The 26,583-nt window shown below is 58.8% G+C and overlaps 1 protein-coding gene across 10 annotated transcripts in view; it reads right to left on the bottom strand.

The window, feature by feature from the left end:
• Positions 1–2,246: 2,246 nt before the first annotated feature.
• CACNA1C (calcium voltage-gated channel subunit alpha1 C) overlaps positions 2,247–26,583 on the bottom strand; it is a 485,400-nt gene continuing 461,063 nt past the window's right edge. For all 10 annotated transcript variants that reach the window (XM_073789178.1, XM_073789179.1, XM_073789180.1 and 7 more), the window contains 11 exons: positions 26,178–26,274; positions 25,767–25,869; positions 21,306–21,407; positions 19,130–19,257; positions 18,656–18,790; positions 16,484–16,842; positions 13,985–14,113; positions 12,096–12,202; positions 11,520–11,623; positions 9,801–10,130; positions 2,247–9,020 (listed from right to left, as the gene is read on the bottom strand). In XM_073789178.1, coding sequence (XP_073645279.1) covers positions 8,718–9,020; positions 9,801–10,130; positions 11,520–11,623; positions 12,096–12,202; positions 13,985–14,113; positions 16,484–16,842; positions 18,656–18,790; positions 19,130–19,257; positions 21,306–21,407; positions 25,767–25,869; positions 26,178–26,274 — 1,897 coding nt within the window. In that variant the 3' untranslated portion in view covers positions 2,247–8,717. The remainder of the gene's footprint in view (positions 9,021–9,800; positions 10,131–11,519; positions 11,624–12,095; positions 12,203–13,984; positions 14,114–16,483; positions 16,843–18,655; positions 18,791–19,129; positions 19,258–21,305; positions 21,408–25,766; positions 25,870–26,177; positions 26,275–26,583) is intronic.

The raw sequence follows: 26,583 nt of genomic DNA, 5'->3' as shown, positions 1-26,583 counted from the left end.
CTCTAGGTTTATGGAAGTACCGGAGGGCAGCTTCTGCCGCGAGGGCCGAGGGAGCCTGGATGTGGAGGACGGTGCGGCTGCACAAGGGCGAGCCATCTGCGGGGGACGGAGAGGCCGGCCAGAGCGGGCAGGGAGCCGGCTCACAGGGCCCCCAAGGTGGCCGCTGCTGGCCCCATACCCCCAGCACTGGCTGCTGCACTAAGAAGCAGCCCATTGGGAGGAATTCCCGTCTTTCCCCATGGCCTCCTGGGCCCTTCCAGGACATCTGTCCTGCCTCCTGACAAACCCAACCTCAAGGCATCCAGCAAAGGAGAAATGCCACAGGGTCCAGCCCAGGGTCATAAAGCAGGGGGCAAAGTGTGGCCCTGGGGCTGACAGCTGGCTCGGTCCCCCCCGGGCCACTCAGCGTCTGCGTGAGCTCCTAGCCCATGGGACTTCCAAAGGACAGAGGGCACCTCTGCTCAGGGAAGGGGCCTGCACACCATCCCAGAAGTGGGGACCGTCCCAGCAGCACCCTGGCCGGTGCTGGCTGCGTTCAGTGCTTCCAAATGGAGCCGCAGCTCCAAGGGAATTTTTTCACCTGATGACTGCGTTAGAAAGGAAATTATGTACAAGGAGCTGCAGCCCATGAAAAGCGTAGGTGCCTTTTGTTATTAGCTGGACAGGTGTCTGATGATGTTCACGGTAGGGCTCCGTCAAGGCTGGGCTGAGCCCCTCACTCGGCTCACGGGCAGCTGAGGGTCTTCCAGACCCATTTCCTGCAGCCTGACCGTTGGGCCGATGGGTCCAGATGGGCCTCTGAGAGCAGGGGCTTGAGAGCTTGCTGAGCCCACCTACCTGGCAAACCGCGTGCGGACAGGGAGCAAGACGGGGATACATAGAAAGAAGGCGGGAAAAAGCAAGCACAGGAGAGAGTGTCAGGTGTGTCCACTGACTTTCCACCACACGGCCATCCTGCCCCCTTGTAATGGGCCCAATGCATATCGACTTCTCTGGGCAGTCAGACCAACAATCACACCCCCTCGTGGGGAGAAAGGAGGAAGCGGGCAGAAGCAGACCTGAGGATGGGGAGGGGTTGGCCGGGCTACACGCTGACCCAGAGAGCAGAGTAGCAGGGAGGCCGCCCATGCGTGAGGGCTGCTCGCGTGGTGACCACTCCCAGGGCGAAGCCTGGCTCCTTCCGTCCCGCTTGAGGAAGCATTCAAAACGCAAGCAGAGCAGGTTCATCACAGGGCAAGTCTCCAGTCTGTTCCGGATGATCGAAAGCAACATTCTCAAACTTTGGCACTGCAGTCATTGCTGCTACCTAGTGATACCTCACAGCTGACTGTGACCCGAGGTCCCAGCTCCTGCTCTGGAAGCTGGACAAGCAGCCTCCACGCGTGCTCCTCTCCTTCGAGCCTGGACTCCAGAGCCCAGGGTCCAGGGTTGGGGCCGAGGGCGCTCCAGCAGAGGAGGAGGGAGGGCGGCAATGACTCGTAATTGCCGGAATGGACTCAATCGTCCACAGGGACGATCTCGTAACTGCATCCAACTAAGACGTTATTTCTGGGACAAGTTATTTTTACCCAGGGAATTATTCTGAAAGGTTTGTCTGAGTCTGTTTAATAATCAAAAAAAGAAAAAAGAAAACAACTTGCCTATCTATAGCCTTCAAAGTATTATTATTATTATTTTTTAATATTTTGGCCATGCCATGAGGCTTGCGGGGTCTTAGTTCCCTGACCTCGGACTGAACCTGTGCCTCGGCAGTGAAAGCGCGGGGTTCTAACCACTGGGCCGCCAGGAAAGTCCCCAAAGTACTTTCACATACATGCTCTCATCCCCCGACTTCTCTCCCCTTCCTTCCCCCCTCCCTCTCCTTCATTCAAAACCAATTTTGTGCCTTTCCCGATTTTGGGGTGGGGGCAGCTCTTGTCTTCTGCAGATCAACCATTTAATTTATCCTATTGTCCCTTGTCAACCTTTGACCATTCTTCTGTTAACCTTTTCACTGGAAGGTCAACCTTTGACCATTTTTCTGTTAACCTTTTCACTGGAAGGAAGACCTGGGTGATGAGACGAGTTGCTGAAATGAGGTCAGAGACCATCCCCCGGGTCTGATTCCCCGGGGTCAGGTTCCCCGCGTTCCCCCGGCCGTCCTCCCCTTTGGAGGACGAGAGCGTCGTCTGAGAGTTAAAGGCGTTTCTGTGAGTCTAGGAAACGGGACGAGAAGGCGAGAGGGGTGACCCGACCGAACCAACGTAGACATTGTTAAGAAATTTATTTGCAATTCTTGTTTTTTGTTTTTTTTTGGTTTGTTTTTTAAATAACATCATTCCTTAGATAAAAATGCAATCTTACAGGAATATACATAGCGTCTCACACAGAGATGGCCCTGAAGCTCTTCTCGATTCCCTGGTCTTTCTCAAGGTGAGAAGGGACCCAGGCGAGGCCGCTGACTTGGGGTGATTTGATGATTACAAACTGTACAACAGTATTTACAACATGAGGCTGTGAAGCCGCAGGGCCCGGAGGGAGGTGTACGGGACGCAGGGGGTGGGGAAGGGATGGGTGCAGGGGCGATGGCGGTGGGGGCCCCGACCTCTGAGAACGAGCATGGTTCGGTGGGTCGGAGGATGAAGGGGGTCCGAGCCGGGACGAGAGGCGAGGCGGGTGGAGGGGCTGCGTCCGTACCTCCCGCACGGAGGACCTTGTCTTGGTAGCTCAGGGGCGTCAAAATAAAACAGGGAAATTGTGACAGCGATAGACACTCCGGAGCTTCACCAACCAACGGGGGGCCCGTCACCCTGATTCTTAGTGGACGTGTGTTTTCCACGGTGGTTCTTGCTGCTACATCACAGACTAGTCCAGACCTGCTTGTGCCTTGGACATCCCAGCCTCCAGAGCCAGACCTTATTCCCTCAAGGCTCTGGGAGAACAGTGGAGGGGGGCAGGCAGGGAGGTCGAGGCCCGACTCCGAGGGTGGGTGGGATGCCCTTGACCTGCAGGCAGCACGGGGCCTCGGCGTCGGGGTCCCCAGGGCCGCCTTCTGAAGGAGACCTTGGTGCTGGGCTGTTTCTTTAAAAACCGTCTACCCTTGAGTCCCAAGTTCTGTTCTCCCCTTTCAAGCCTCAGCATGGTGTCTCCACGGTGGGACATCTAGGGGGAGGGGGGCTTGGAACCCAGTGACCCGTCTAGGGACAGGGCCTCCCCTGCCCCCTGCTCTGGACTTTGCGGCCCCGCAGGCCACGCCCTCAGGAGCCAGCGCAGCGGGTGGCGACCGAGGCCGGGCCCCCTTCTCCCTCGTGCCGACCCACAAACCCAGGGGCACCAAGGGTGGCGGAGCGGGAGCCTCCGGGCCGCACCGTGACTAGGAAGCACGGTGCCCCCCTCCGTGTCTCCTACAGACATGGCCCTCCCCTGAAACAGGCAGCCTCTGACCCCAGAGCGGCTCAGATGTGAGCTCGGCGAAACGTGTTCTCACTCACGAGTCCTCCCAGGTGGTGAATTGTTGTAAATGTCTGATTCACGTGGACTGAGTGTCACACTACCTTTCCAGGAGCCGCATCCAAGTCACACTACTTATTCTGAAACCTGGTGCCTGGAGGCCCCACAAAAGGGGAGGCACCTGCAGCACGGCAGCCCCAACCCGCAGGAGGCTGTGGGCTCGGCTGACATGACAGCCAAACCCTTGTTCCGCCCTCTGGTCCCCATCGGGGCGTCCCTGACTAGGGGAGAGAGGGGATGTCCACGGAGGGTCCCACCTCCGACTGCTCTCCGGGCTCAGCGATTTGCCCAGCTCAGCCTAACGGTACATTCCACATATTCCACTGCATCGCCAGTTCCCCTTCAGAGAGCCCACAGGGAGGCTGTTCTAAGACCCCAGGGAGCCTCAGGGCCTTCGCCACCCGCCTGCTGTGGACCAAGCCTCCTAAAATCATGGCAAGAAAAAACCTTGACTTTAAGAGTGGTGGTATTTTCTCCATGAAGAGAAATGATATTTAGTTCATAGAATTCAGTCCGGACGGCACATTTCCACCCGGGGGAGCACCGCTGCTTCTCTCTCCAGTCAGCACGCAGCCTTCTGAGAGGAGGACAGAGCCAGGCGTCTTGGTCCCAGCCCGGGGGCCAGCGCCTGCCCCGTCAGGGCGCGTGCGTGTGCGCGTGTGCATGAGCACGTGTCGGCGTGCGCGCGTGTGGGGTGCGGGTCTCTCCCCAGTGATGCGGAACCCTGGCAGAAACGCATTTACCTGATGGTTTGCTGCCTGGCCTCACAAAGCAGGGTCTCGTTGGAAACAAAAATAAATAAATAAATAAAGTTAAGACCAGAAATGGCTTCACAAAGAAACTATGTTAGAATCTGCTCACAGGCCCGCTCTCACTGAACCGGGGGAAGAGGGAAAACGGGGGGCTGGGGAAAGGGAGGGAGGCCCACCCCGATGCGGGCGCAGCTGCCAGGAGAGCTGGGCGCTGGCTTCCCGTGGTGACCTCGGGGTATCCCCCCAGCCCGCCTGTCGTCCCACTGGAGCCCGTGGCCCACACGCGGGAGGAGTGTCCGCAGAGAGGGGGACAGGGTGGCAGACACCCCTACCGGCCAGAGACAACGGCTTGGCTGGGAAAACAGCACCAGAGCACTTTTATTTTTCTCTTCTTCTACGGTCGATCTTGAGGCCTCTGCCTCTCCGCTGTCCCGGCCACGGCGGGCAGTCACACCGGACACTTCCTTCCACAAAATGGGAGCAGACACAGGGGGTCAAAACATGCCCCCTTTTGCCCCAGTTTCCCTTCGGTTCAGTGCTGGCACTTTCCACAGACCAGAGCCTGGTCTTGAAGAAAACAGACCTGGCCTGGGCTCTGGTTCAACTGACCAGAGGCTTAGAGGGTCGACACCAGGTCGCCTGGCCCTTGGCCTCTTGGACAGCGACACGCCGTCCTTCCAGGTCTCGCTGGGGGCGGAGCTGCCACCCCCGTGCCTAGCAATGCCTGTGACGATGGTCTGACGAGGCTGCAGGCCTCAACCACGCGGCCTCCTCCCTGTGCTGCTCTAAGTTCCGCTCTGTTGCTTGGCCTATGGGGTGGGGGACACATACTCTCAGCTGGCCCCTGGAAAGCAGCCCTCACCCCCTCGATGACCTCCAAGCTCCTCCCTTTCAGGGGCTCTTCTTCCTCAGAAAGACATTACATTGGCCTTGGAGGGTGCCTCAGCTAACTGACGGGGAGACGGTGTGGCGGGAGGACGGCCGGCAGGAAGTGACGGGCAGCTCAGGACGAGGCCCCGCAGCTCGGAAGCCACGGCGTGGAGGAGGATAAAGACGGGTAAGGCAGAGCCTTGGGTCCCAGTCAGACTGAGAAGATGAGGGAAGAGACTGGATGAAGAGCTTCTGAAGCAAAGCAGAGAAAAATTCACGGATCAAGCCAAAATCTGGGGGAAAATGCCTGCATCTTAGCCCAAGACCCAATAGAACCTTCTAGGAGGGGGGTGGAAAGGAAACAGCTGGGGATCAAGTCAAGCACGTGAGTAACTGTAAGATTAAGATGGAAACAAGAGGCTGGCCCCTCAGGGGACAAACACAGACCAGCTCCACCAAACCCTGAGCCTAAACTCCTCAAGTCCTTCAGGTCCTTGGCCATCATGGCTTTTCTCCTGCCGCTCAAGGGCTTCAGAAGACACAACAGCTCTGCTTTCCAGGGTCGTGGGAAGATTCTGTTCTGGGTGCAGAGGCGGAGACCACGCCACAGATGAGGCTTGGGAGGATGGGTGCCGCGTGTCCGTCCCACCCTCGCTGGTCCTGGGCTCTGGCCCGGGAAGACCCCCCGCCCCTGCATGGGTCTTCCCGACAGAGACAGAGCTGACGGCAAAGGAGAAGCACGCCTGCGGTGCGCGCGGTGATGGGGGGGATGTGCTTGGCGGAGCCCTGGGAGTAGCTGTCATAAGCCCAGCACAAGCCGGTTGCTGAGATTCGGTGACACAGACGAAAAGCCCAGAAGGAAAACAGAAGACAGCACAAGAAGGCCGAGTGTGTGCCGGCGTGTGTGAGGTCAGCTAAGAGTCCACGGCTCTATCCAGGGGCCAAACGCACAGCAAGAGCTGGGGATCAACCCCAAAGGGCTCCGCTCTCCATCAGAACTAAGACCCTAGCAGCCGCGGCAGACATTCAGGGAAACGGGACAAGGGACCTGAATGTAACTCCTACAAGACCTCAATGGCACCGAGAAGGAGCCCAGAGACTGGAAGGGCTGGGCTTGGAGGAATAGGGAGCAGCCCTTGTACGTGTTCACCTGGGGGTGTGCGCATCCGTCCACCACAGGAAGGCTCATCTTCACGGAGCAGCGGGCGCTGCCCGGCTTTGACTTCTAAGTTGCTCATGTAAGTCAGCGCCAAGAAGGGCTGAGCGAGCCCGGGGCTGGAAGAGACTCAACGGGGAAGGTCTGGATGGACAGCTGGGTCCTGCTTCCCCCAAATCAGTCACTGTTGGAACCTGTTTGAAGGATGTAGCACCCGGGTGATGTCCAGGTGGGTGCAGGGGCAGAGAGACGCCCCCACAATGCCTCCGGCCCTGCCCTCACCACGAGTTCCCCACGCACCACCCGCCCCCGGTCCTTGTCCCTCTGTGGCTGCCGTACTGCGAGGGGTGGGCTGGAGGACATCCTGTTCCAGAATGAGTGAAAGATGGAGAAGCGAGCAGGACGGACTTGGCTTTGGACGGACGGGATGCACCTGCTGCCTGGCCCCTGCTGTCGGCTGAAGACCCCGTCCCCTCCCCCCTCCCGGTCAGTGGGCACTTCCCTAAGGAACGCTCGTGCCAGGGCGGGGGGTGGTGAAGGGTAAGGTCAGCCACCTTTCCCAGGGGGGACCCGGTGACGAAAGAGGCGGCTTAGGGTGCCTCGCGGCCCCTCACAGTGCAGGGCTCTCCCCGGAGAAATTCCAACTCTGAAAACCAGGGCAGAGCAGACAGAGGGACGCGGGAAAAAGACGGGTCCTGATCTCTCAAAGCAAGACACAGATGCACCTATTACCCCGTCTGGGGAAAACTGAGGGAAATGGAAGAGAACACAAGATATGCAAAACAGTGTGCCCAAGCTTGCATCGGGACCCACACGGGTAGTGCCGGCACTTGTCACACAAATGACAAGAAAAGCTGTCCCCCTTTTCCCCAGCCACACGTAGAAAAGCACTTAAGAGCTCAAAGGTGAAGCTTGTCACACTCCAAATACAAAATGATTTACTTACATGCAGCAAATATACAAGAAGTGAATCCAAAAACAAACTTAATTCATTATATTCGCCTGGCACAACTGCAATTCAGTTTTAAAAAAATATTTGTAAAATACTGAGACTGACCTGAATTCAAGTATAACGGTCTCTTCAGCAGAAACACCCTCAATGCAGTGAAACGTTCGACGGAACAAATCGAAGCAAAACGCCTTCTGTGTTTCCCCCGTAAATTTCTGTGTGGTTTTTCAAACACGGTTTTAATGCCAACACAACTCACAACTGTGTTTTTAAAATGAATATTATTGCATTGTTTTTGCATATCTTGTGGGACAGAAAATGCAGTTACTGATTCCCGTTTCAGAAGCAGAGACAGTGGTTTGCTTTTGCTTTCAAACGGCCCCAGATTGACAGCTCCCCACCCTTACGCCCCAAGGGGAACTGCGGGCGGACTGGCGGCCCGGGCGTGGCGTGGCTGCAGACTCAGCCCGCGCCCGCACACACACACCCCACCGTACACACGGCACACACACTCGCAGAGACCCGTGCTGCTTCCTCTCTCGGGCACGTGCTACTGCACACATTTGTGCAAGACCCTACCAAGTGCATTGCTGACCACCTTTCAGTTATGAAACCAAACCGAAGAAATCTTGTCACTACCTAAGGAAATGATAACGAACTATCGGGCGTACACCACGGCCGGTAAAACTCTCCCACGGCGGCTCTGTTGAGTCCTCCGTAGAAAAGGAAACCACGACCGTTAAATAATACAACAAAACTGAACCCGATTTACATTTGCAAAAGTGAAAACGGTAAGGTGGGTGGCTGCAAAACTTTGTAAACACTCTTCTCCCTCCCTCCCCCTGGGAAAACAAAAGTATAAAAAAACAAAACCCCCCAAATGAAAACTGCAACATGCTGTGAAGAAAAATGTCAAATCCCCAAACAAAAGAGCGCTGGACAGACGCTCAGCACCACCGGTCCTGTCCCGGCGGGCGTGCGCGCTCCCCCGGCGCCGCCGACGGTGCGGCGTGGCTGTGACCGTGGCCGGGTGGGAAGGGGGTCCAGACGCGGGTGGCGCAGGGGGCGTGGCCAGCCTGGAGCTGCAGCGCCCTCCCCTCCCCAGGGCCTGGCCGGGGCCTCCTTCCTGCCGTGAAGGCACAGGGCCCTGGCTCTATGGGGACAGTGAGGCGCGTACAGAATATGTGCAAACGAGTTCTTGACAAGCAGAGTTGAAAGACACCCGTTTGGCGTAGGGTCCTTTGGGTGAGGGCTGAGGGAGCCGAGGCGGCCGCGGGGGGTGGGGGGCCCTCCCTGGTGCCCGCGCCCTCCCCCCACCGCTCCCCGCCGGACACGGACCGCGGCTGCTTCTCTCCTGGCCGCCGACTCGGTCTTGTCCCTACGAAATGAATGAAGACGCTGTTCCGGTTAACTCCAGGTCACGAGAACAGTGAGGCACTTCTGAAACGGACCCATTAGGAACATGGAGACAAATAAAAACCCGGCATCTCCGGCCCGGCTGCTACAGGCTGCTGGCGAAGGCCCTGCTGTCCCGGGGCTCCTCTCCGCCCTGGCGGGGCTCGGGGCTGGGCGCCCAGGCCGCGTCCTCCGCGCCCCCCTCTTGGTCTGGCCCCGGGTCCCTGCAGTGTGCACACGGGAGCAGGGTACCGTTGGGGCTCTGCCGGGCGCCCCTGCTGAGGATGTTGTCGGCCGCGCTCTCCATCTCCTCGATGGTCATGTCGCAGGCGTCGGCCAGCTCCTGGGTGGTGGCCTTGAGGAACCTGGGATCCTGAGCAAACTGCCCCAGTCCTTCTGAGATCAAGACCTGGGGGAGAGGGGGCCGGGACGGCGTTACTCCTGAGCCCGGCTCTTCCCTTCGGGGCCGGCGCAGGGGCTTCCGACTGGTCACTTCGGGAGGAGAGTGTGTGTACACGCGTGCGTGTACTCGTGTGTGTGCGCATCATGTGAGTGCACGTGTGTGTGCTTGCGCACCGGGCAGGAGTGGGACGGAGCACCCCTGCGGGCATTAGGGGCGTGCGGGCCAGAGGAGAGACGGCGGGGCAGGGGCACTGTCCTCAAACCCAGGCAACCTGGGCGCACGGAGGCCACAGGGGCCCTGGTCCTTTCCTCCCACCCACCCGGCGCCCCAGGACGCCCACGTGACTCCTTCCAGGAGTCTTCACTCTCCTCTGGTGACACTTGGCCCAGTGCCACTGGCTGCGTTTCTGGGGGTGAGGATCCCGGGGACGATGCGTGTGTGTGTGTGTGTGTGTGTGCACGCGTGTATGTGCAGGACACACCCAGCCCCTGCCCGCTCTGTCCCGAAGCGTCTGCCCCCTTCCTGGAGGCCTCGGGGAGCAGCAGGTGAGCCTGGAATACACCCCAGCCCCCGCCCGCGGCTCCCACCCCACGTGCCCTCACAGCCCCCCGCATGGCTCCCCTGCTCCCCGGCCAGTGTGACCTCCCTTCCTCGGCCGGGCTGGGCGCTCACGTGGACTTGAGACCTGACTGAGGGTCTTCCTGGCCAGGACACTTGACACCCCACAGGGCCCCTCCATTCTGCCCGTGGGGCCCCTGCCCGGCCCGCGTAGCTCGGCCTACTCACCGCCTCCACCAGGCTGCTGGCGCTGCCGTGGAAGGGCCGGCCCTGGGGCCCTGCCGGGCTGGGCACAGTGAGGGACACGGGCCGGGCCCTCCGGATGCCGCCGCTGGCCCCGCAGGGCGTGGGCTCCCCGGCCCAGGGGCCGCAGTGGACGGATGGGAAGCTGCTGGTGAGCTTGTCGCTGGACTCGGCCCCCTCCAGCCGCAGGGTGGGCACAGGCCGCAGGGGCCAGGCCGGGCCAGGCGTGGCAGGGGGCGTTGCATGCGGCGGGGGGAGGGCGCCAGGGGGATGGCTTCTCTGCAGGAGGGGGCTCAGGCCCGCCACCGCCAGCGCCTGTGGACATGACACGAGAGTGCGGGTCAGGGGGCCTCAGCCGTGTCCCACTGCCCGATGCTCGCACCCTCTCGGTCAGGCACCCGGACCTGGAGCCGGTCTCAACCGCCCTAAATAGACTCTGTGACCGTCAGTCTGCAGGGACCTTTCTCCTCTAAGCTCAGAAAGCCACGGGCCAGTGGGATCCAGGTCACCTGCTCTCTAGCCCTGGCCCCGTCCCCCGTGAGCCACGGATCCTCTCCACCTGCTCTGACGTGATGGGTCCGAGGAAGCAACACTGCCCGGTGGGGAGGCTCAGCCCGAGGGGCAGAGGGGGGGGGACGTGGCCGCAAGGGTCAGAGGGCAGCTCAGAAGCATAGGGGGAGGCTGTAAATCGAGGGAGGTTTTCCTTCACGATAAGCAGAGACGGGTGAAATCAGCTTCTAGAAATCCCTCAGAGAAGCACACGCGGTGTCCCCCAGGCTGCTGGCCTCCCTGCCCACTGCTCTCAAGGGCCCCCAGTCTGGGGTCCCGGGTCCCTGGGCAACTGAGGGAAGCGTAAGGCTCTGCTCGACGTTCCAGAAAGCCCTGTGGAGACCACGCGCATGCGTGCGCTGGCACACAGGCCGAGCAAAATCGTGTACTTCCTTGAGCAGAAATACCATCGCCCTGGCAGAGCCATGCTGGCTGCCTTAGGCCGACTGTAAGCTGTGATTGGCACTGAATGCCTCTGGGGATAAAAAAGTCATTTAAAGCAGAGGCCCGTGGTAAGGGAGTGTGTAATCACAGAGGGAAGAAGGTGGGAGGATCTAGTTCAGCCCCCAATTGTTTAGCTGTTGGAAATCTCCATCAGTTCTAGGGTCCTAAGGGCAGCTTGGTGCTGGGGACTTGGATCTCGCCATCTTTTGGCATCACCCAGGCCAAGAGCCGGTTCAACTGCTGAATCTGCCCGGACCCGCCTTCCTGACATCATCCCTGTCCCTGGCCACCTGCTGGAACACTCTCTGGTCATCTCCATATTCCAGTGGGTGGATTTTTGCATAGCTAAATGTCCAGGTGTCTTATGGCTCCAGGTGTGACCGCACCTGCCTGTCGTGTAGCCATGTCTGGGGAGGGAACATCTGGCCACTGGGAGGAGAATGCTCAGGCCGACCCGGAGCAGCTGGTCCTTCCAGCCTCCAGAGGGGCTCCTGCTGTCCAGGAGGACCTCCCGGGTCTCCCGCCCGGGAGAGCACGGTCCTCGTGTGGGAAGAGCCCCCTCCCCGGGGGCTGTTAGGGCCAGGGGTGGGGACACAGCCGTGGTCTGGACAGGAAGGCTGATGGGCGTCTGGGGGGTTTGGTGCACGACCATCACGGGGTTGTCTAGCCTGCTAGGTGGTGGCCTGTGGCCTGTCCCAAAGTGGGGGCTACCTGATGGTGAACGAGATGCAGAGGCAGAACTGTCTTCTGAGAGATGTCTCCCCCTGGATTCTTCTGTCGCTTCAGACACTCAAGGTGGAAGGAGGCCCTTCGACCTGTGGAGCAAGTGATGGGTCAGCACAGAAGATGACACGGGGGACTTCCCTGGTGGCGCAGTGGATAAGACTCTGTGGTCCCAATACAAGGGGCCCGGGTTCGATCCCTGGTCAGGGAACTAGATCCCACATGCATGCCACAACTAAGGAGCCTGCATGCTGCAATTAAGGAGCCGGTGAGCCACAATTAAGACCCGGCACAACCAAATAAATAAATATTTAAAAAAAGAAAAAAAAAGAGAGAGAAGAAGATGACACGGCCCCGACGGCTCACACCAAGGGAGGGGCAAGGATGCCCCCTCCCCCCACCCTGGGCCCCTCACTGAGGTGCTGCATTAGCACACGTCCAGCCCGGGTCCAGCCCAACCGTGGGCCACTTGAGCCCCACGAGATGACGTTCCTCAGTCACCCCTGTGTGCCTGGCCACCGTCACGGGGCGGGGGGCACCGTCAGAGAGAGGGTCTGAGGTTACCTAGGGAGGCAGAGCGCAGGAAGCCCCTCTTCGGAGAGAGATGGATGTCTCTCCTGTCCTCCTCGGGGGGCGCCAGCTGCCGATTCTCATCGTCCTGGTAGGAGAGCCTGGAGCAGAGGACACTGGGCACTGTAACCTCCGGGCAGCCTGCTTTTTCCCTAGTGAGGGGACCCCCACTCTGTGCTCTCTAAAGGCCGCGCTCTCTGCTGTCACAGATGTTCCCGCGGCTCCTTCCGCCTGTGCCCCGTGTGTCCTCCTGCACTTGTGATTCGAGGCAGGGGGACCACCGCTGCTGAGAAAGCTGGAAACAAATTCTGGGCCTGCAGCTCCTCTCTGCAATGCGTGCTCACAGGCGGATGCTGTCTACCACGGCCACTCCCAGCGCGAGACCACGCTTGTGCCCCTCACTCTCCGGGCCCGCCCACCCTTGGTCAGCAAGAGCGCGAGCGTGCGGTCATCGGTGAGGGGCAGCTGTGGGCCCTTGGGGGTGTCCAGTGAGTCAACAGCTCCTGGGCCTTCTAACGGGGACTCAGTGAGAAACGGCTCCTCCTGGCCCAGGGCACACGACAGACGTGCCCAAGGGCCGGACTCGGGTCCACGATTACCTTCCCTGAATCCGCTGCACCCGAGAGCCTCTGTTCTACCTTGGCCTGGGCTGTTTCACTGAAAACAGACATTGTAGTCCCTAAGTTGATTTTGCAACCCCTAGTGGAGCCGTCTGCACCCCAGACGCCCGCTTGTGTTCTAAGCCCTTCGTGTCACAGACGAGGCCACCGCCTGTGCCTGGTGTGACTCCACGTGCTTTGAGGACAGAGCCTGTGCTCCTGGTGTGTTGTCTGCAAGCGTTTGCAGACATGCAGGGAGGGTTCTGGACGAAAGCCACCGTGCTTGCCTGTCACGTTCAGCTTGGTCACCCTCCCTGTTACATTTTCTTCGTATCCAGACCGTAACCACTCTTGAAGCCCCAGCTTCTGTGTGACCTCGTGCCTGGTGCCTCTCTCCGACCTTGACCTTCTCTGAGCGTCTGTACTCTCGCTGTTTGCACCACTCTGTGAGCAGCTACTGAGGAAATCTTTATTTTCCTCTTCTGAGATCCTCTTAGCTCCTGAACCAGCCTGTGGCCTCCCTTGGGTGCCGAGGCCGGTTCGTCCACCATCTTAGCAGAGGGCCTGCAAGTACCAAGCACACACCAAGAGCCTAGACGGTGGGAACAGATGCTCTTCTTGCCTTCTCGGGTATGTGGCCGTGTGTTAATCTGCATCCTCTGAACAGCGGAAGCTGAAGGGCCTGGTCCTTCCTTGTGATAAAGTGTTCCTCTCAGGAAATCTTCTAACACAGGGTCAACTTTGTGAATGCAACTCACAGTCACAAATACATTTTATGGGACTTGGCGACAAATGCTTCACAAAGTAGTACTACCTTTGAGACTTCGAATATGCTATTTCCTATTGTCCTTTTCTAGCCTATTCTATGCTATTCTGTGCTATGATTTCTTTTAATAGTGTTGATTGTAACCGACTAAGCAAATGTCACAGCTTCCTAATGGGTCTGGAGCTGCAGTTTAAAAACCCTTCTCTTAAAAAATTCCCGCTGCGATGGAAATCTCAGCTACGGCTGACAACAGCGCCCTCTGCTGGCAGCTTTATTATAGGCAGTTTCACGAATATTTAATTGTCAATATGTACACGTGTCAAGAAAGCCTAGGAAACAACGTTTAGCAGTTTTCCTGAAAACATCGTGTCATGAGGAAGCGCCAAGCCAACGAGGGGACCGTGTGTATGAGGGTGGGGGGCTTCCTCTGCTTTGCTGCTGCCAGAGGAGGATTCCAGGGACCCGCCCGTCACCCCCTCCCCTCCCCTTCTCGGGCAGCCGGAGAGGGCAAAGCTCACATCTCCGTGCAGATCAGGCTGGGCTCGCTGCCGTACTCGGCGTCCTCATCCATCCTCAGGCCACAGGTCTCATCCCGAGGGGCCTCGTCCTGACACACCATGGCTATCAGGCTGTCCCGGGAGGGGCACCTAAAGTGTCCGGGGTAGAGACGAAAGTCAGCAACCGCCACCCCTCCCCTCCCCCAGTCAGGGGACGCATCACACACACTCACACAGACACAGACACACAGACACACACACACAGACACACACACACACAGATACACACACAGACACACATACACACACATACACATACACACATACACAGAGACACACACAGAGACACACACAGACACACACACAGACACACATACACAGACACACACACACACAGACACACACACAGACACACAGACACACACACACACAAATACACACACACAGACACACACACACATCCACACACACACAGACACACACACACAGACACAGACACACAGACACACACAGACACAGACACACAGACACACACACACAGAGACACACACACACATACACACATACACAGACACAGACACACAGACACACACACAAATACACACACACACATACACACACACAGACACACACACATACACACACAGACACACACACAGACACACACAGACACACATACACATACACACATACACACACACACATACACACACACACACACAGACACACACACACACGCGCGCGGCCACCGATGGAGCCGAGAAGTGTTACCATAAGGGTTCCATGGGGGGGAGGGGCCTCCGGGTTAGCATCCTAGGGGATCTGATTCTGGCCCGGTTCAGTTACTCTCTGGGGTAAGTCATGTAGCCCACCCATGACTAGTGTCCCCACCAGTAACACCGTCTGCCTGCCCGGCTCAGGGCCGGCCGCACTATTCGGGAGGGGCGGGGGACCAGCGAGGGGCTGGTCCCCTCCCTGTACTGCAGACAGCCGGGCCTGTGGGCACTTGCTGGGCAGAGCTGAGGACTCCCCGGTGTCGTACGTGACACGCTTTTGATTTGGCGTTGACTCCTTAGAGCAAAGCACAGAGGAGAGGCCTCACAAAGGGGTTCGTTCCTCTGAGCAGTGGGGAGTGAGCCTGAGCCCCCGAGCCTGAGTGCCCCTGAGCTGCAGACCTTCTACACCAGAACGTGCCTCAGACTGAGCTGCTCGCTCTCCAGGCCCTGGTCTGCTGCTCACTTGGTCACGTGGCCTTTCGCTCTGGCCTCTGGCCTCCCTTCCTGTCTGTGTCCTGCTCGGTGTCTCCCTCCACCTTTCTTCCTGTAGGTCCTGGGTGCTGGCGCCCACTGTATGCTCAGGCTCCCAGGGCCTCTGGGAGATATTCCAGCTTATCCTCTCAGATCTGAGTGTGGGGTCAGTGGCCAGCTTTGACCCTGTGCCTGTGAGCCACTCGGGGAGGGTCTGGGCGGATCTCTGGAGGAGGCCCTGACCGATGGTGCCCTGCCCCCGGTGACTGACACAGGAGACGCTGCGTGCTCTTGCTGGCGTGGGAGGGGTGCGACGTGGGCTGGGGACGCCCCCCGTGGGCCGCCGTGTGCAGGACCTGAGTCCAGAGCTGGTGCCACCGCACTCAGCCGTGAGCTGCGATGGGCGGGACACGGCCCGGGCTGGACCCTCGGCTAACGCGGGCGTGGCGAAGGGACGTGAACACCGGGAGGCCGGGAGCTGGCCTCTGGGATGAACGCAGCTCAGGACACTTGTCCAGGGATTTAGAAAAGATCACTTCTGGATCTGAGCTGGAGGGGAGGAAAGGAGGTCTGCCCCAGAAACGGGGCTGCTGGGGGCTGCTGTCCCGCTCGGAGGGGCAGCTCAGCTAAGGGTGAAGTGTTCAGATCCTCCCGGGCCTGGGAGCCTGGAGCTGCTGATATAAGTGAGGCACTTGCTGAGGCCCAGGGCATGGAAGTAGGCGCTGACCGCCCCAGCACGTCATGGCAGTGGGTCCTGGGGCACCAGGGAGCAGCGGGTGGGAGAAAAGAAAGGGACAGGAGCCGGGAGACGTCAGGACTGCCAGGAATGATCCCACGTGGGGTCAGAGCAGGCAAGCACCCAGCGAAGGGCCTCCTGCCTCCAGAATGCCTCCTCCCGGGGACGAGAAGGGCACTAAGAAGACAGGGTGGGCCTGCCCCATCCCCTGGGGGCCCAAGGCCAGGTTTGGGCAGAGACTTGAGAAAGGCCCAGGGGACGGAGACGGTGGTGTCTCCAGGATGCAAACATCTCGGGCATCGGGGCCAGGGCCTCTCTGCTTCGGGGGAGAAAGCAGAGAAGGCCCCGTCCAGAGGCGCGCACCTCGGGACACCTGCCGGCCAGGTGTCACGGGGCCTCCCGAGCACGGCTGCAGGACCCGGGAGGCTGCGTTGGCCGCCCTCTGGCCGGGGTCTGGGCAGCCGCCTCCACCCCAGCTGGAGGGCTGAGGGGTCAAATGCTCCTCCCCAAGCCCCTCCCGTGCAACCCCTTGCTCACCTCTGGGAGCTGAGCCTCCACGACGCCCCCTGCACCTGGACAGCAGGAGACAAGGGGGGCTCACGGCCCTCCACGGTGCTGATGCTGACAGCACCGGGCTGGCCGGCAGGGCAGGGGCAGCGGCCCAGGGCGGTGTTGTTGGCGTTGTTGATGTTGGCGTTGGAACCCATGGACGAGTAGCTGCTGGGGGTGAAGGTGGAATCCACCAGTTTCTCGTGGGAGGGCGACTCCGCGTCCCCCTGGCTGGTGCCCGCCTTGCTGATGTGCAGAGGGCGCTGGGTGGTGAAGGTCTGGGGGAAGGTGCTCCGGCTGTCGCTGGGGTAGTAGCCCACGTGGTTGCCGAACAGGCCACCGGCCCTCTGCAGGTGAGACGGAGGGGTATGTGGGGGGTGGCCCGCCCACGGCCGCCTCTCCTTCTCCACCAGGAGCTCAGCCCCGCCGGGCAACACGCGGCCGAGTCTCAGGCGGAGACCTTTCGCTGCAGCAGGGGGGGCATGTGGGGGCCGAGGGTGAAAACAGGGCCCGAAGGCTCTAATGGGGTTTAAATAAAGAATCCAACTGGCTCCCTGAGCTAGGAGCTACGCTGGCCAAACGGTTCTGAGAATAAGAAGGGCTTAGTTACTACACCAATTACACTCTGGCCTCCTTTCCCCTGGGAGAGTCTTAGATTTCAAATCAGGAACCAGTGTTTTCCCCCGACGTCCCCCCTTGTCCCGGGCAAGTGGGCAAGTAGCTACCTGCAAGGCTGGGGGTGTCTCTTGGGGTCACACTGACGTGCTAGTGTGTCCCCGAGGCCATTCATTGACGGACATTTCACAGTGACAAGGAGGAGGGTGGTGAGGACAAGACAGCCTCAGGGTGATGGGCTCCTCTCACCCCCATGCTTCCACCGCCTGGGAGCCTGCTGGGGCCGGGAGGCGGGGTGAGAGGCCCTAGCGCAGTTCTGGGTGGTGGTGTCTCACTTGCTATAGGATTTTTAGCCAAATACCTTGGGGATTCATGAAGAGAGCTGGGTGCAAGGGCCCCAGAATTCCAGTGGGCACTAGTTTTCACTGTTAAAACTGATGGCAGGGGCTCACCTGGTGGCGCAGTAGTTAGGAATCTGCCTGCCAGTGCAGGGGACACGGGTTCAAGCCCTGGTCCGGGAAGATCCCACATGTCGTGGAGCAACTAAGCCCATGCGCCCCAACTACTGAGCCTGCGCTCTAGAGCCCATGAGACACAACTACTGAGACTACGTGCCACAACTACTGAAGCCTGTGCGCCTAGAGCCCGTGCTCCGCAACGAGAGAAGCCACAGCAATGAAAAGCCTGTGCACTGCAATGAAGAGCAGCTCCCACTCGCTGCAACTAGAGAAAGTCCGCGCGCAGCAACGAAGACCCAACGCAGCCAAAATAAATAAATTTATAAAATAGATAAAAAAATAAATTAAATAAATTTAAAAAAAATATATAAAACTGACGGCAGCCTCGGTACCCAGGAGGGGAGAGAGGAGGCCGGAGGGGGCTTTGGGGCCTGGAGACCTCATGGTCTAAGTCAAGATTGCCACTGGCTTCCAGACCTCTGCTGCCTGATACCGCACATCTTCTGGTGTTTTCAAGAGAGGATAGAAGTCTAGATTTTTATTTGAATGTGCCAGATTTTCAAATGTTGGCGAACAAAATAGGTCTGTGGATTCGACGTGGCACAAAGGCCAGCACTTTTGCAACGTGTAACGTAGAAACGTCTCCTAAAAAACATTTCCTTAGCAAAACAGCTCCCTCGCACCTTCTCCGAGGGCCAGTGATGCTCTGTGAGCTGCCGGCTCTGGGGAGCCCCGGCTTGGGAAGGACTACTAGGCTTGGATGAGGTGAAGGGCTGGGGGAGGGCTGGGGGAAGGGCTGGGGGAGGGCTGGGGGAGGGCTGGGGGGAGGGCTTGGGGGAAGGCTGGGGGAGGGCTGGGGGAGGGCTGGGGGAGGGCTTGGGGGAGGGCTTGGGGGAAGGCTGGGGGAGGGCTGGGGGGAGGGCTGGGGGAGGGCTTGGGGGAGGGCTTGGGGGAGGGCTGGGGGCGGGGAGCTGGGATCCTGCCGAAGACTCAGGGCTCCCTCCCTGGATTCAGGACGCCACACCACCCTTCTGCTCCAAACCCAGCTTTACGGAGGCGGAAGACTGCGGCCGGGGCACCCCCCTACCCTGAAGATGTCATCTTCCGAGGCCGCGGACACAGCCTCCTTCATGGCCTTGTCCAGCTCCTCCTCGGCGGTCAGGTCCCCGGAGATGGCCCGGCGGATCTCGGGCCCGAGGTCATGCAGGGTGCGCAGACCAGCCTGGAGCCCAGGGGGATGATGCGTGAGGGCCCTGGTGCCCCACCTGCCACCCACCCGCCCCTGTGCCTCTCCCCGCAGCAGGCCAGCCTGCGGAGGTCCACAGGGCATGAAGGCATGTTGGGAGGGGCTGTTTCAGGGGTGTCAGCAGACCCCCCGGCCAACTCCCCGAGCTCTGCGGGCTGCGAGGCCACAGGAGGGGAGGGTCACCCCTGCAGCATCCCCCTTGGGGAAGCCTCAGGACCCTCAGGAAGGGACCCGCCTCCAGCCAGCCCGTGAGAGCCCCGGACCTGGCAGAGGCGAAAGGAGGGTGCCAGGCCCCCGGGGGGCGAGGGCCCTCACCTGCAGGGACAGGGCGTTCCTCTGGGGGGGCTTGCCCACCAGGCCCTGCTCTTTGCGCTTCTTGAATTTCCGGAAATACTCTTGGATCAGGAAAGTAGCGTAAAACTTGCCCACCGTGACCTCATCATCTGAGAGCAAAGGGAGGACAGGGTGAACAGGGCGTGAACAGGGGGGCTGGCCAGGCGTCAGGAACCTTTTGTCAGCGTCCACGCCTTCTTAAGTTTTCTCAATTAAATTTTTTGGAAGAGGCTCTCCATGCACGTGGTTCAAAAAGACAAAAATATACAAAAAGGTGTGTGTACAGTGAAGAGTCTCTCTCCCCACCTCCTATCAGATAACCTTTCTCTTTTGTTTCTTATTTTCCCAGAGATTCTTTATGCAAATGCTTCCTGCAAATAAGCAAATATATTCCTACCCTCTCTTTTTTTCACAGAAAAAGTAGCCTATTGTCAAACTTATTTCCCACCCTGCATTTTTTACTTAACTGACCTTGTTGATTAACTCTTTTAAGATTCTGAAGCTCCGGGTGCCCACTGATAATCGCCCAGTCCCCTAAGGGCTAGCGTTCTGCTTAAGGGTTGGTGGGAGGGGTTGGTGGGAGGGGCGCAGGCCCCCCATCTCGGTCGGGGCTTTCTAACCCCGCGGCTGGGCTGCTCCCCAAGTGACACAAGACAGAATCAGCCTCTGTCTTGGGGACGAAGTGGGTGGTGAGAAGCGAGTGGGGCCCCGAGGGGAGCAGTTCCTGCCCCACGAGGAGCCCCCCTGCCCCATCTTCTGGTTCTTGGGGGAAGATGGGGCGGAAGGCCTGGAGAAGGCTGCTGGGTTGCATCTGGGGGCTGTGATGGCTCCCCTGCTCCTAGCTGTCTCGTGAGAGTAGCCAGACCCACAGCTGCTTGCCTTCCGTCCGGACGGCAGGGGCCCCAGCCCCAAGTGGAGGGGATGCCTGAGCCCTGTCTGCCGTGAATCGGGGAAGACTGGCTCTGGTGGGAAGGGTGGCCCCCTTGGACCTGGGTCCTGAATCCACAGGGCTCTCACCACCAGCCTGGGGTCAGCTACTCAGCAGCTGAGAACCAGCTCCTAGAGCAGGCGTCACAGAACCGTGATGAGGATTAAGGGACGTGGTGCGTGTGACGCCAGGCCGCGTGGCGCCCATCCCCAGGCCTGCCTTCCTTTCGGGGGTGGGTCTCGTCAGGGGCAGCACCCCCTCTTAAGGAGTGTTTTGGGAACGTATGGGACTTTCCCAGTGTCACTGCGATTGTCACCATGCTTTGGGGATGCTGCTGGCGTGAACGACGTGGCTCTGGACGTGTCCCGAAAAGCACGGTGAATACTACCTTGGCACCCTGCCAAGGCCATGCCAGACGTCTGTGGGGGGACCTCCCGCTGTAACCACCTGAGCTAAGACCCTCACTCGGCTCCACGTGGGACCTGCACGGCTGTGATATTCCAGTTTCCCAGGAATATACCTGCTGTTTAAGTGGATGGAAGACCACTTTGTTTTGTTTCAAGCTGAGTAAGAAGGGTGCACATTTCAGAAAACTGTGTCCCTGACGGCATCGCTCCGTGAATGTGGTCCCCACGGGGCTGGACCGCGATCAGTCTGCACTTACTCCACGTGCATGCCCAGAGCTGTCTGTACTTATTTAAAGATAGCCCATAAGCCCGTACTTACTTCAAAAAGACAAACGCAAAACGTCAACGATGTCAACACTGTTTGTTTCCTTTAAACACAAACTTATCCATAACAGTGGGTGCAGACGAGCCTTGGTCAGTTAACTAGAAATTCGGGCCCCTGAGCTGTCCCTGAGTATTTATTTATTGAAAAACATTTGATGCTAACGTATTTCACATTAAAGTGTTGTACCCATACTTTGGCAACTGTATACGGAGGACAGTTGACAGAGTCGACAAACACTGCCCCGGGAGGAACAGGAAGGGGCGTCCCGGGGGGCTCCTTCTCCAGGACCCCATCATTCCTAGAGCACCCAGCCCGGCAGGTTATGGGGAAAGCTCCGCTTTGCAGAGTTTCCTTGAAGTTCTGCCAAACCTCCAGGCATCGGGGGGCCTAGCTCGGCCTCCTCTGTGACCTCAGGCTTGGACCAGGCTCCAGCCCGAAAGGGCAGGCCTCCCGCAGCCTGGACTCAGGACTCGCATAGCCCGGGGTGGGGTGGCTCACCTCCCGCAGGCGGAACCACCTGGTCCAGCAGCTTCATGCTGGTCCGCTTCCAGATCTTCTTGATGATGGCCCGCAGCTCCTCGTTGGCCTGTTCCAGGTTCCCTGTGGGGAGGGAGACGCAAGGCCGACTGACCAGCTGCCCCTGGGGGCCTCCCGTGGGCTGGTCCTGCTGTGGGAGTGGTGGCCACGGCCCGTGGGCTCTGCCTGCAATGGCTCTGGCCCGTCAGCCCCATCATCCTCCCCCCGGGGCTCCCGCTGTCCGCCTCCGTCCCCTCTTGGCCTCTCTCCCCTTCCTCCCTGCCTGCTGCTTGGTCGCCAGGGCAACCCTGCACCCACTCTGTGTCCCTCCTTCTCCTTGAGGGGGCCCCTGAGGCCCGTGAGACTGCTGGAGCTGGATCGAGCTGGACGGCCACAGGGGCTCCCCCTGGGCCGCCAGGGAAATGTGGGCGACTGGAAGGAAGTGTGGTCCCTCCGCAGACCCACGTGGAGCGTCCACGCTCGGGGGTCTCTGTGTCAAAGCCCTTTGCTGAGTCTCCTGCTGGGAGAAGGTGGCGAAACCTTGGCGTGGAAGCAGAAACCAGAAGACGGGGGTCCCGAGGTTGGGGGCTTCTCTGGGTCTCCTTTCTCCACTGGCAAAACAGGCTTAATTAGGTGCCTCTCTGTGCGCCTCTGGGATACTGGCCTTACAGCCCTGGGAGAGGAAAGCTGAGACCCGCAGCCGTAAGAGAGGACCGGGGGGCTGGGTCTAACACACCCCCAGCTCTCTCCCGCCACCACCAGGCACGCGCCCTGCATGGCCCCTGGAACCGTGAACTCGGGGCCTTACCCTGTGGTCGGGTTATGTTATACGGCGCATGTGCCGTAGGATGGGGAAGCGTCCAGTGGGGCCTGAGCTAATCCCAGCAGTGGATTAGCTCTTCACAAGGAGAGGGTCCTTAGGGGCAAACTCCCAGTTATAAAATAAATATGTCCTGAGGATGTAAAGTACAGCATGACAGCGTGGGGACTACAGCTAACAATACTGTACTGTACGTGTGCAAGTTGCTAAGAGAGTAGATCTTAAAGGTTCTCATCACAAGAAAAAAATTGTGACTGTGAGGTGACAGGTGTTAACCAGACTTGTGGTGAGCATTTTGCAATAAATACAAATACGGGATCACTATGTTGTTCGTCTGAAACAAATGTAACGTCACATGTTAGTTATGACTCAATAAAAAATCACACAAAGCAAAAAACAAACAAAAGTAATTCATGACGGGGGCCAAGACAAGAGAGTCCTCCGTGGCTGGGAGCAGGGCAGGCGCAGGGCTGCGGGCGGGGCTCGGGGGCCTCGGGGGCACAGCCGAGAGCTGGTCCTGCACCTGCAGCGAGTGAGTCTGCTGACAGCCTGAGCAAGTCGGAAGTGGACTCTTCCCCGAGGCCCGGGAAGAGGACACGTCCGGGCCAACAGTCTGGTTTTGGCCTGGAGGCCCCATGGTTGGACTCCAGACCTTCAGAGTGGGAGGTGCTGTGTGGGTGGTGACACGGCAGCGGGCGAGCACAGCGGGCTCAGAGGCCGGCGCCGGGGAGGTGGCCGGCGGGTCCCGACACGTGTAGCGGGAGCCCTGATTGACACGATGCTCAGATACACTCGTCTTCCGCGGCGGGCTCAACGGTGCCCCCATGTTCACACCCACCTGGAACCTTAGGCGGCCTGTAGGTAGAAATCTTCGCAGGTGTATTAGCTGAGATGAGGGCGTGCTCATTGGGGGAGGGGACGACATTCATCCAATGTGACTGGTGTCCTCATAAGAGGAGGGGATGCAGAGAGACGCTCAGAGAAGACAGCGGGGGGCGGGCGGAGACGGAATCAGGGAGCGGAGAAACCCAGCTAGGTGCCTGGGGGGCCCAGCACTGCCCGCACTGCCAGCAGCCGGGACAGGCCGGGAGGGGCCCCGTCCGCGCCCCCAGAGGGACCCACCCCGCTGACCACTGGCGCCTTGCCTTCGGACTTCTGGCCTGACTGTGAGAGAATGAATTTCCGTTGTTTGAAGCCCCCAGTTTGTGATAATTTGTTACGACAGACCTGCGCAATGACACATCTTCCAAAAGGGTCTGTCACTCTTCTCCAAGCCTTAATTCATTCTCACCGTGAGCTATGTAACCTCGAACTTCATAACCCTTGCTTCATGTCTTCTAAGTGTTTCAGGACAGCTTCCTTCCGTACCCTGGGTTGATGGGGCCTGGGACATTGCTGGTTCTCTCGAGCAGGCGCTAATTTCTCTCCAAATACCCCAGCTCACAGTCTGCAGGGTGAGGACCGCGTGGCACTTAGTCTCCCGGATTTAGACGCTTTCTCCAGTTTCTTTGTAGTTGCTTCTAAGAACTCACCTTTGCCTCCCGGACTTAAGGGTTTAACACGTTGGTTGCAGGCGGGGAGGGTGCCTGTCTCTGGTGAAGGTTTGCCTCGAGTTGATGTTGTGGGCCCTTTGGGAACTATTCCTTTTTTTCTTTTCTTTTTTTCTTTGGCCGTGCTGCGTGGCATGCGGGATCTTAGTTCCCCAACCAGGGATCGAACCTGTGCCCCCTGCAGTGGAAGTGCGGAGCCTTAACCACTGGACCGCCAGGGAAGTTGCCCTTTTTTCAGTTTTAAATTGTATTTTATGGTGGTAAGAACACGGAACGTGAGATCTACCATCCAGCAGGACTTAACGCGAAAATGCAGAATTCTGAGCTACAGGGGCGGTTGTCCCTCAGCAGACAATGTCTGTGTTTGGAGTTTCCTTTGATTCTTGGCTTGACTGGTCCCCGCGCGGCTGGCTTCTCCCCTGGTCTCGGGACAGTGTTTTCTCAGGATGGGCTGTGCGTGTCCGGCTCTAAGGTTGAAGAGTCTTTGTCTGGGACTTGGTTTGCTCTGACGAGCATCTTGACGGTGCTGAGTCCTGGCTCCAACGTCAGCGCTTCTCGTTCCTCCACGGGATGAAGAGTCGTCTCCTCACTTTACATCAAAACTTAAGGACCACAACACGTTCCTTCCAGGAGTCTTTCTAGCTTCCCTCCTTGAAAAAGAAAACCTTCCCTCCTGGAAGGAACCATAACCACAGTCATTGTGGAAAGTTTGGAAAAGTAAAGGAAGAAGGTAAAGGAAGTGAAGAGAAGCGTCTGATTCCACCGCTCACGACAATCGAGGCTAACGTGGTAGCGAACTTCCCTCCAGGCTTCCCCCTGGTCACACACACGCCTACACAGAGTGTGTGTTCCATCCGTTTGGGCAGATATAGGCCCGTTTACCCCTGTTTCAGGTTGAGTTACGGCCTTGGCTACCGAGAGTGTGTTCTTCAGCCTTAGCTTCTTCTTAGTTCAGCAGCAGAACTTGAACTTCTACAATTTTTTTAAAGATTAGCTCATTATTTTGACAGGCACCTTGCTGGCCCTGTTCTTTTCCTACATCTAGGATGTTTCTGTTATTTTCTGAAAGGATTTAGCTGAGAGAAGGCACCTCCTGGCTTGTCCACTGAACTGAATGCCACACGTCCCCCCACCTTTCTCATTTTACAAACGAAGAAACTGAGGCAGAGAGAGACTCGCTGACCATCACATGATATCAGGGTCCAGTCCCCTGTTGCCCCGCCCAGGGCTCCAGCCTCCTGAGGCTCTGAGATCCAAACGTCAGAAGGGGGAGGCGACACTGCCGGTCCCACCTGAGTTTTCTCTAATTACTGTGCCAGTGGGTTCCAGACTTTGCTCACGTGAATCCCCCGTGGCTGGTGCAGGATGCGCGTTCCGAGTTTGGGGCTGGGGCTGGGACTCAGCGTCTCAAACAAGCCCCAACTCCGCGAATCGCAGGAGGAGGCTGGGAGCTTTGGGGAAGCAGCTGCCTCTCGTCAGATGCACCTGCAGCCTTTGCAGCTGTGAGGACAGCGGGTCATCGAAGCCAAGCTGCTGGCCACAGGTCCCTGTCGTACAACCTGGAAGACGGTCCCTCCCGCCAGGCAACACGGGGGAGCACGGCCCCCCCGAGGGAGCCCCGTATGAGGAGCACGGGGGCTCTGACCCCCACCTGCCGGCTGGCTGAGCACGTGCCTGCAGGTGGGCGAGGGCCGACCTCAGCCCCAGTCACCACGTCCGCTCTGACCCCTTCCCGATCGACACAGGAGTTTAACTTGCAAGGACAGTTGAACACTTGAGACCCACTTGCAGCCAGTGAAATCCCACTGTGATGGGGCTCAGCCCCGCTTCAGGTAACACTCATCTCCTGCTCTCTGAACTACACCCAAGGACCCTGAGGTGTCACCCAGGATGAGCTCTAAAAACTACAGGCAAGGAGGCCGTTCAAGGAGCAAAGGGCACACGAGCAGACCTGGCACCGCTAGTACCCCAGAGGTGACAGTTATTGCCAGGCTGAGGCTCTGACACCCCGCAGGAGCCGAGCTGGGCTCCGGCTGGTCCACTAGGTCTCCCGGGGCCCCCGGATGACCTTACCTTCCGTTTTGATCCTCAGGGCCGTCCGGACCAGGGCAAACAGGGTGGCGTTGAACATGACCGTCCCGTCGCTGTTCAGGGGCATGTTCATGGAGACCAGGCGCTGGTGGGGGAGCAGAGCTGGTCATCACAGCAGCCGGCTCCTGAAGGACCCTCCCGCAGAACCCCCGAGGCAGGAGGATGCCGAAGGGGGGGGCCTCGAAATGCGTGTGCGTGTGTCACGCGTGTTCCCTTCGGAGTCTGAGAACGCACTGTGGGAAGGACCCCTAACGCCTACTCTGGCTCTGGCTCCTTTCTTCAGGCTCATAAAATACTGTCCTCATCCCCGTAGAGGCTTGACATCCTGACCGAGGTCACAGAGGCATCTTCCCTCCCATGTCGTGTCTCCCACGAGCCCAGCTCATCTCTTACTTTGCAGGCCACGCGGTGAGGGCACAGCTTCCCAAAGCCCAGGGGGGGCTGAATCCTCCGGAGCAGGGTCACCACATCCAGGTGCTTGATGCGACCCCTAGAAGAGGAGGAACGGGGGGAAGGTCAGTGCGGCGGTCTCGGCCAGTAGCCCAGGACTCAAGCACTCAGGGCGGGGGATCCCCCTGCAGAAGGAACTCTCCACGGCTGGACCCGAGCGATGAAGCTGGTGCTGAGCTGCAGAACTGCACGGCAAAACTCCAAAACCAGTATATACACGTGTTTAGGATTTTAAGGAGCAATTTTCCATCAGTGCTATATTCACGGTGGAAGGGATTTTAGTAGGCAACGAAATTCTCAATATTACTCCTGCTTCAGTGAACCAACCGTCTGACCAAACGGTATTTCC

The sequence above is a fragment of the Tursiops truncatus genome, chromosome 11 (assembly GCF_011762595.2).
Source record: "Tursiops truncatus isolate mTurTru1 chromosome 11, mTurTru1.mat.Y, whole genome shotgun sequence".
Taxonomy (NCBI): Eukaryota; Metazoa; Chordata; class Mammalia; order Artiodactyla; family Delphinidae; genus Tursiops; species Tursiops truncatus.
This window is presented reverse-complemented; position numbering and strand designations above follow the sequence as displayed.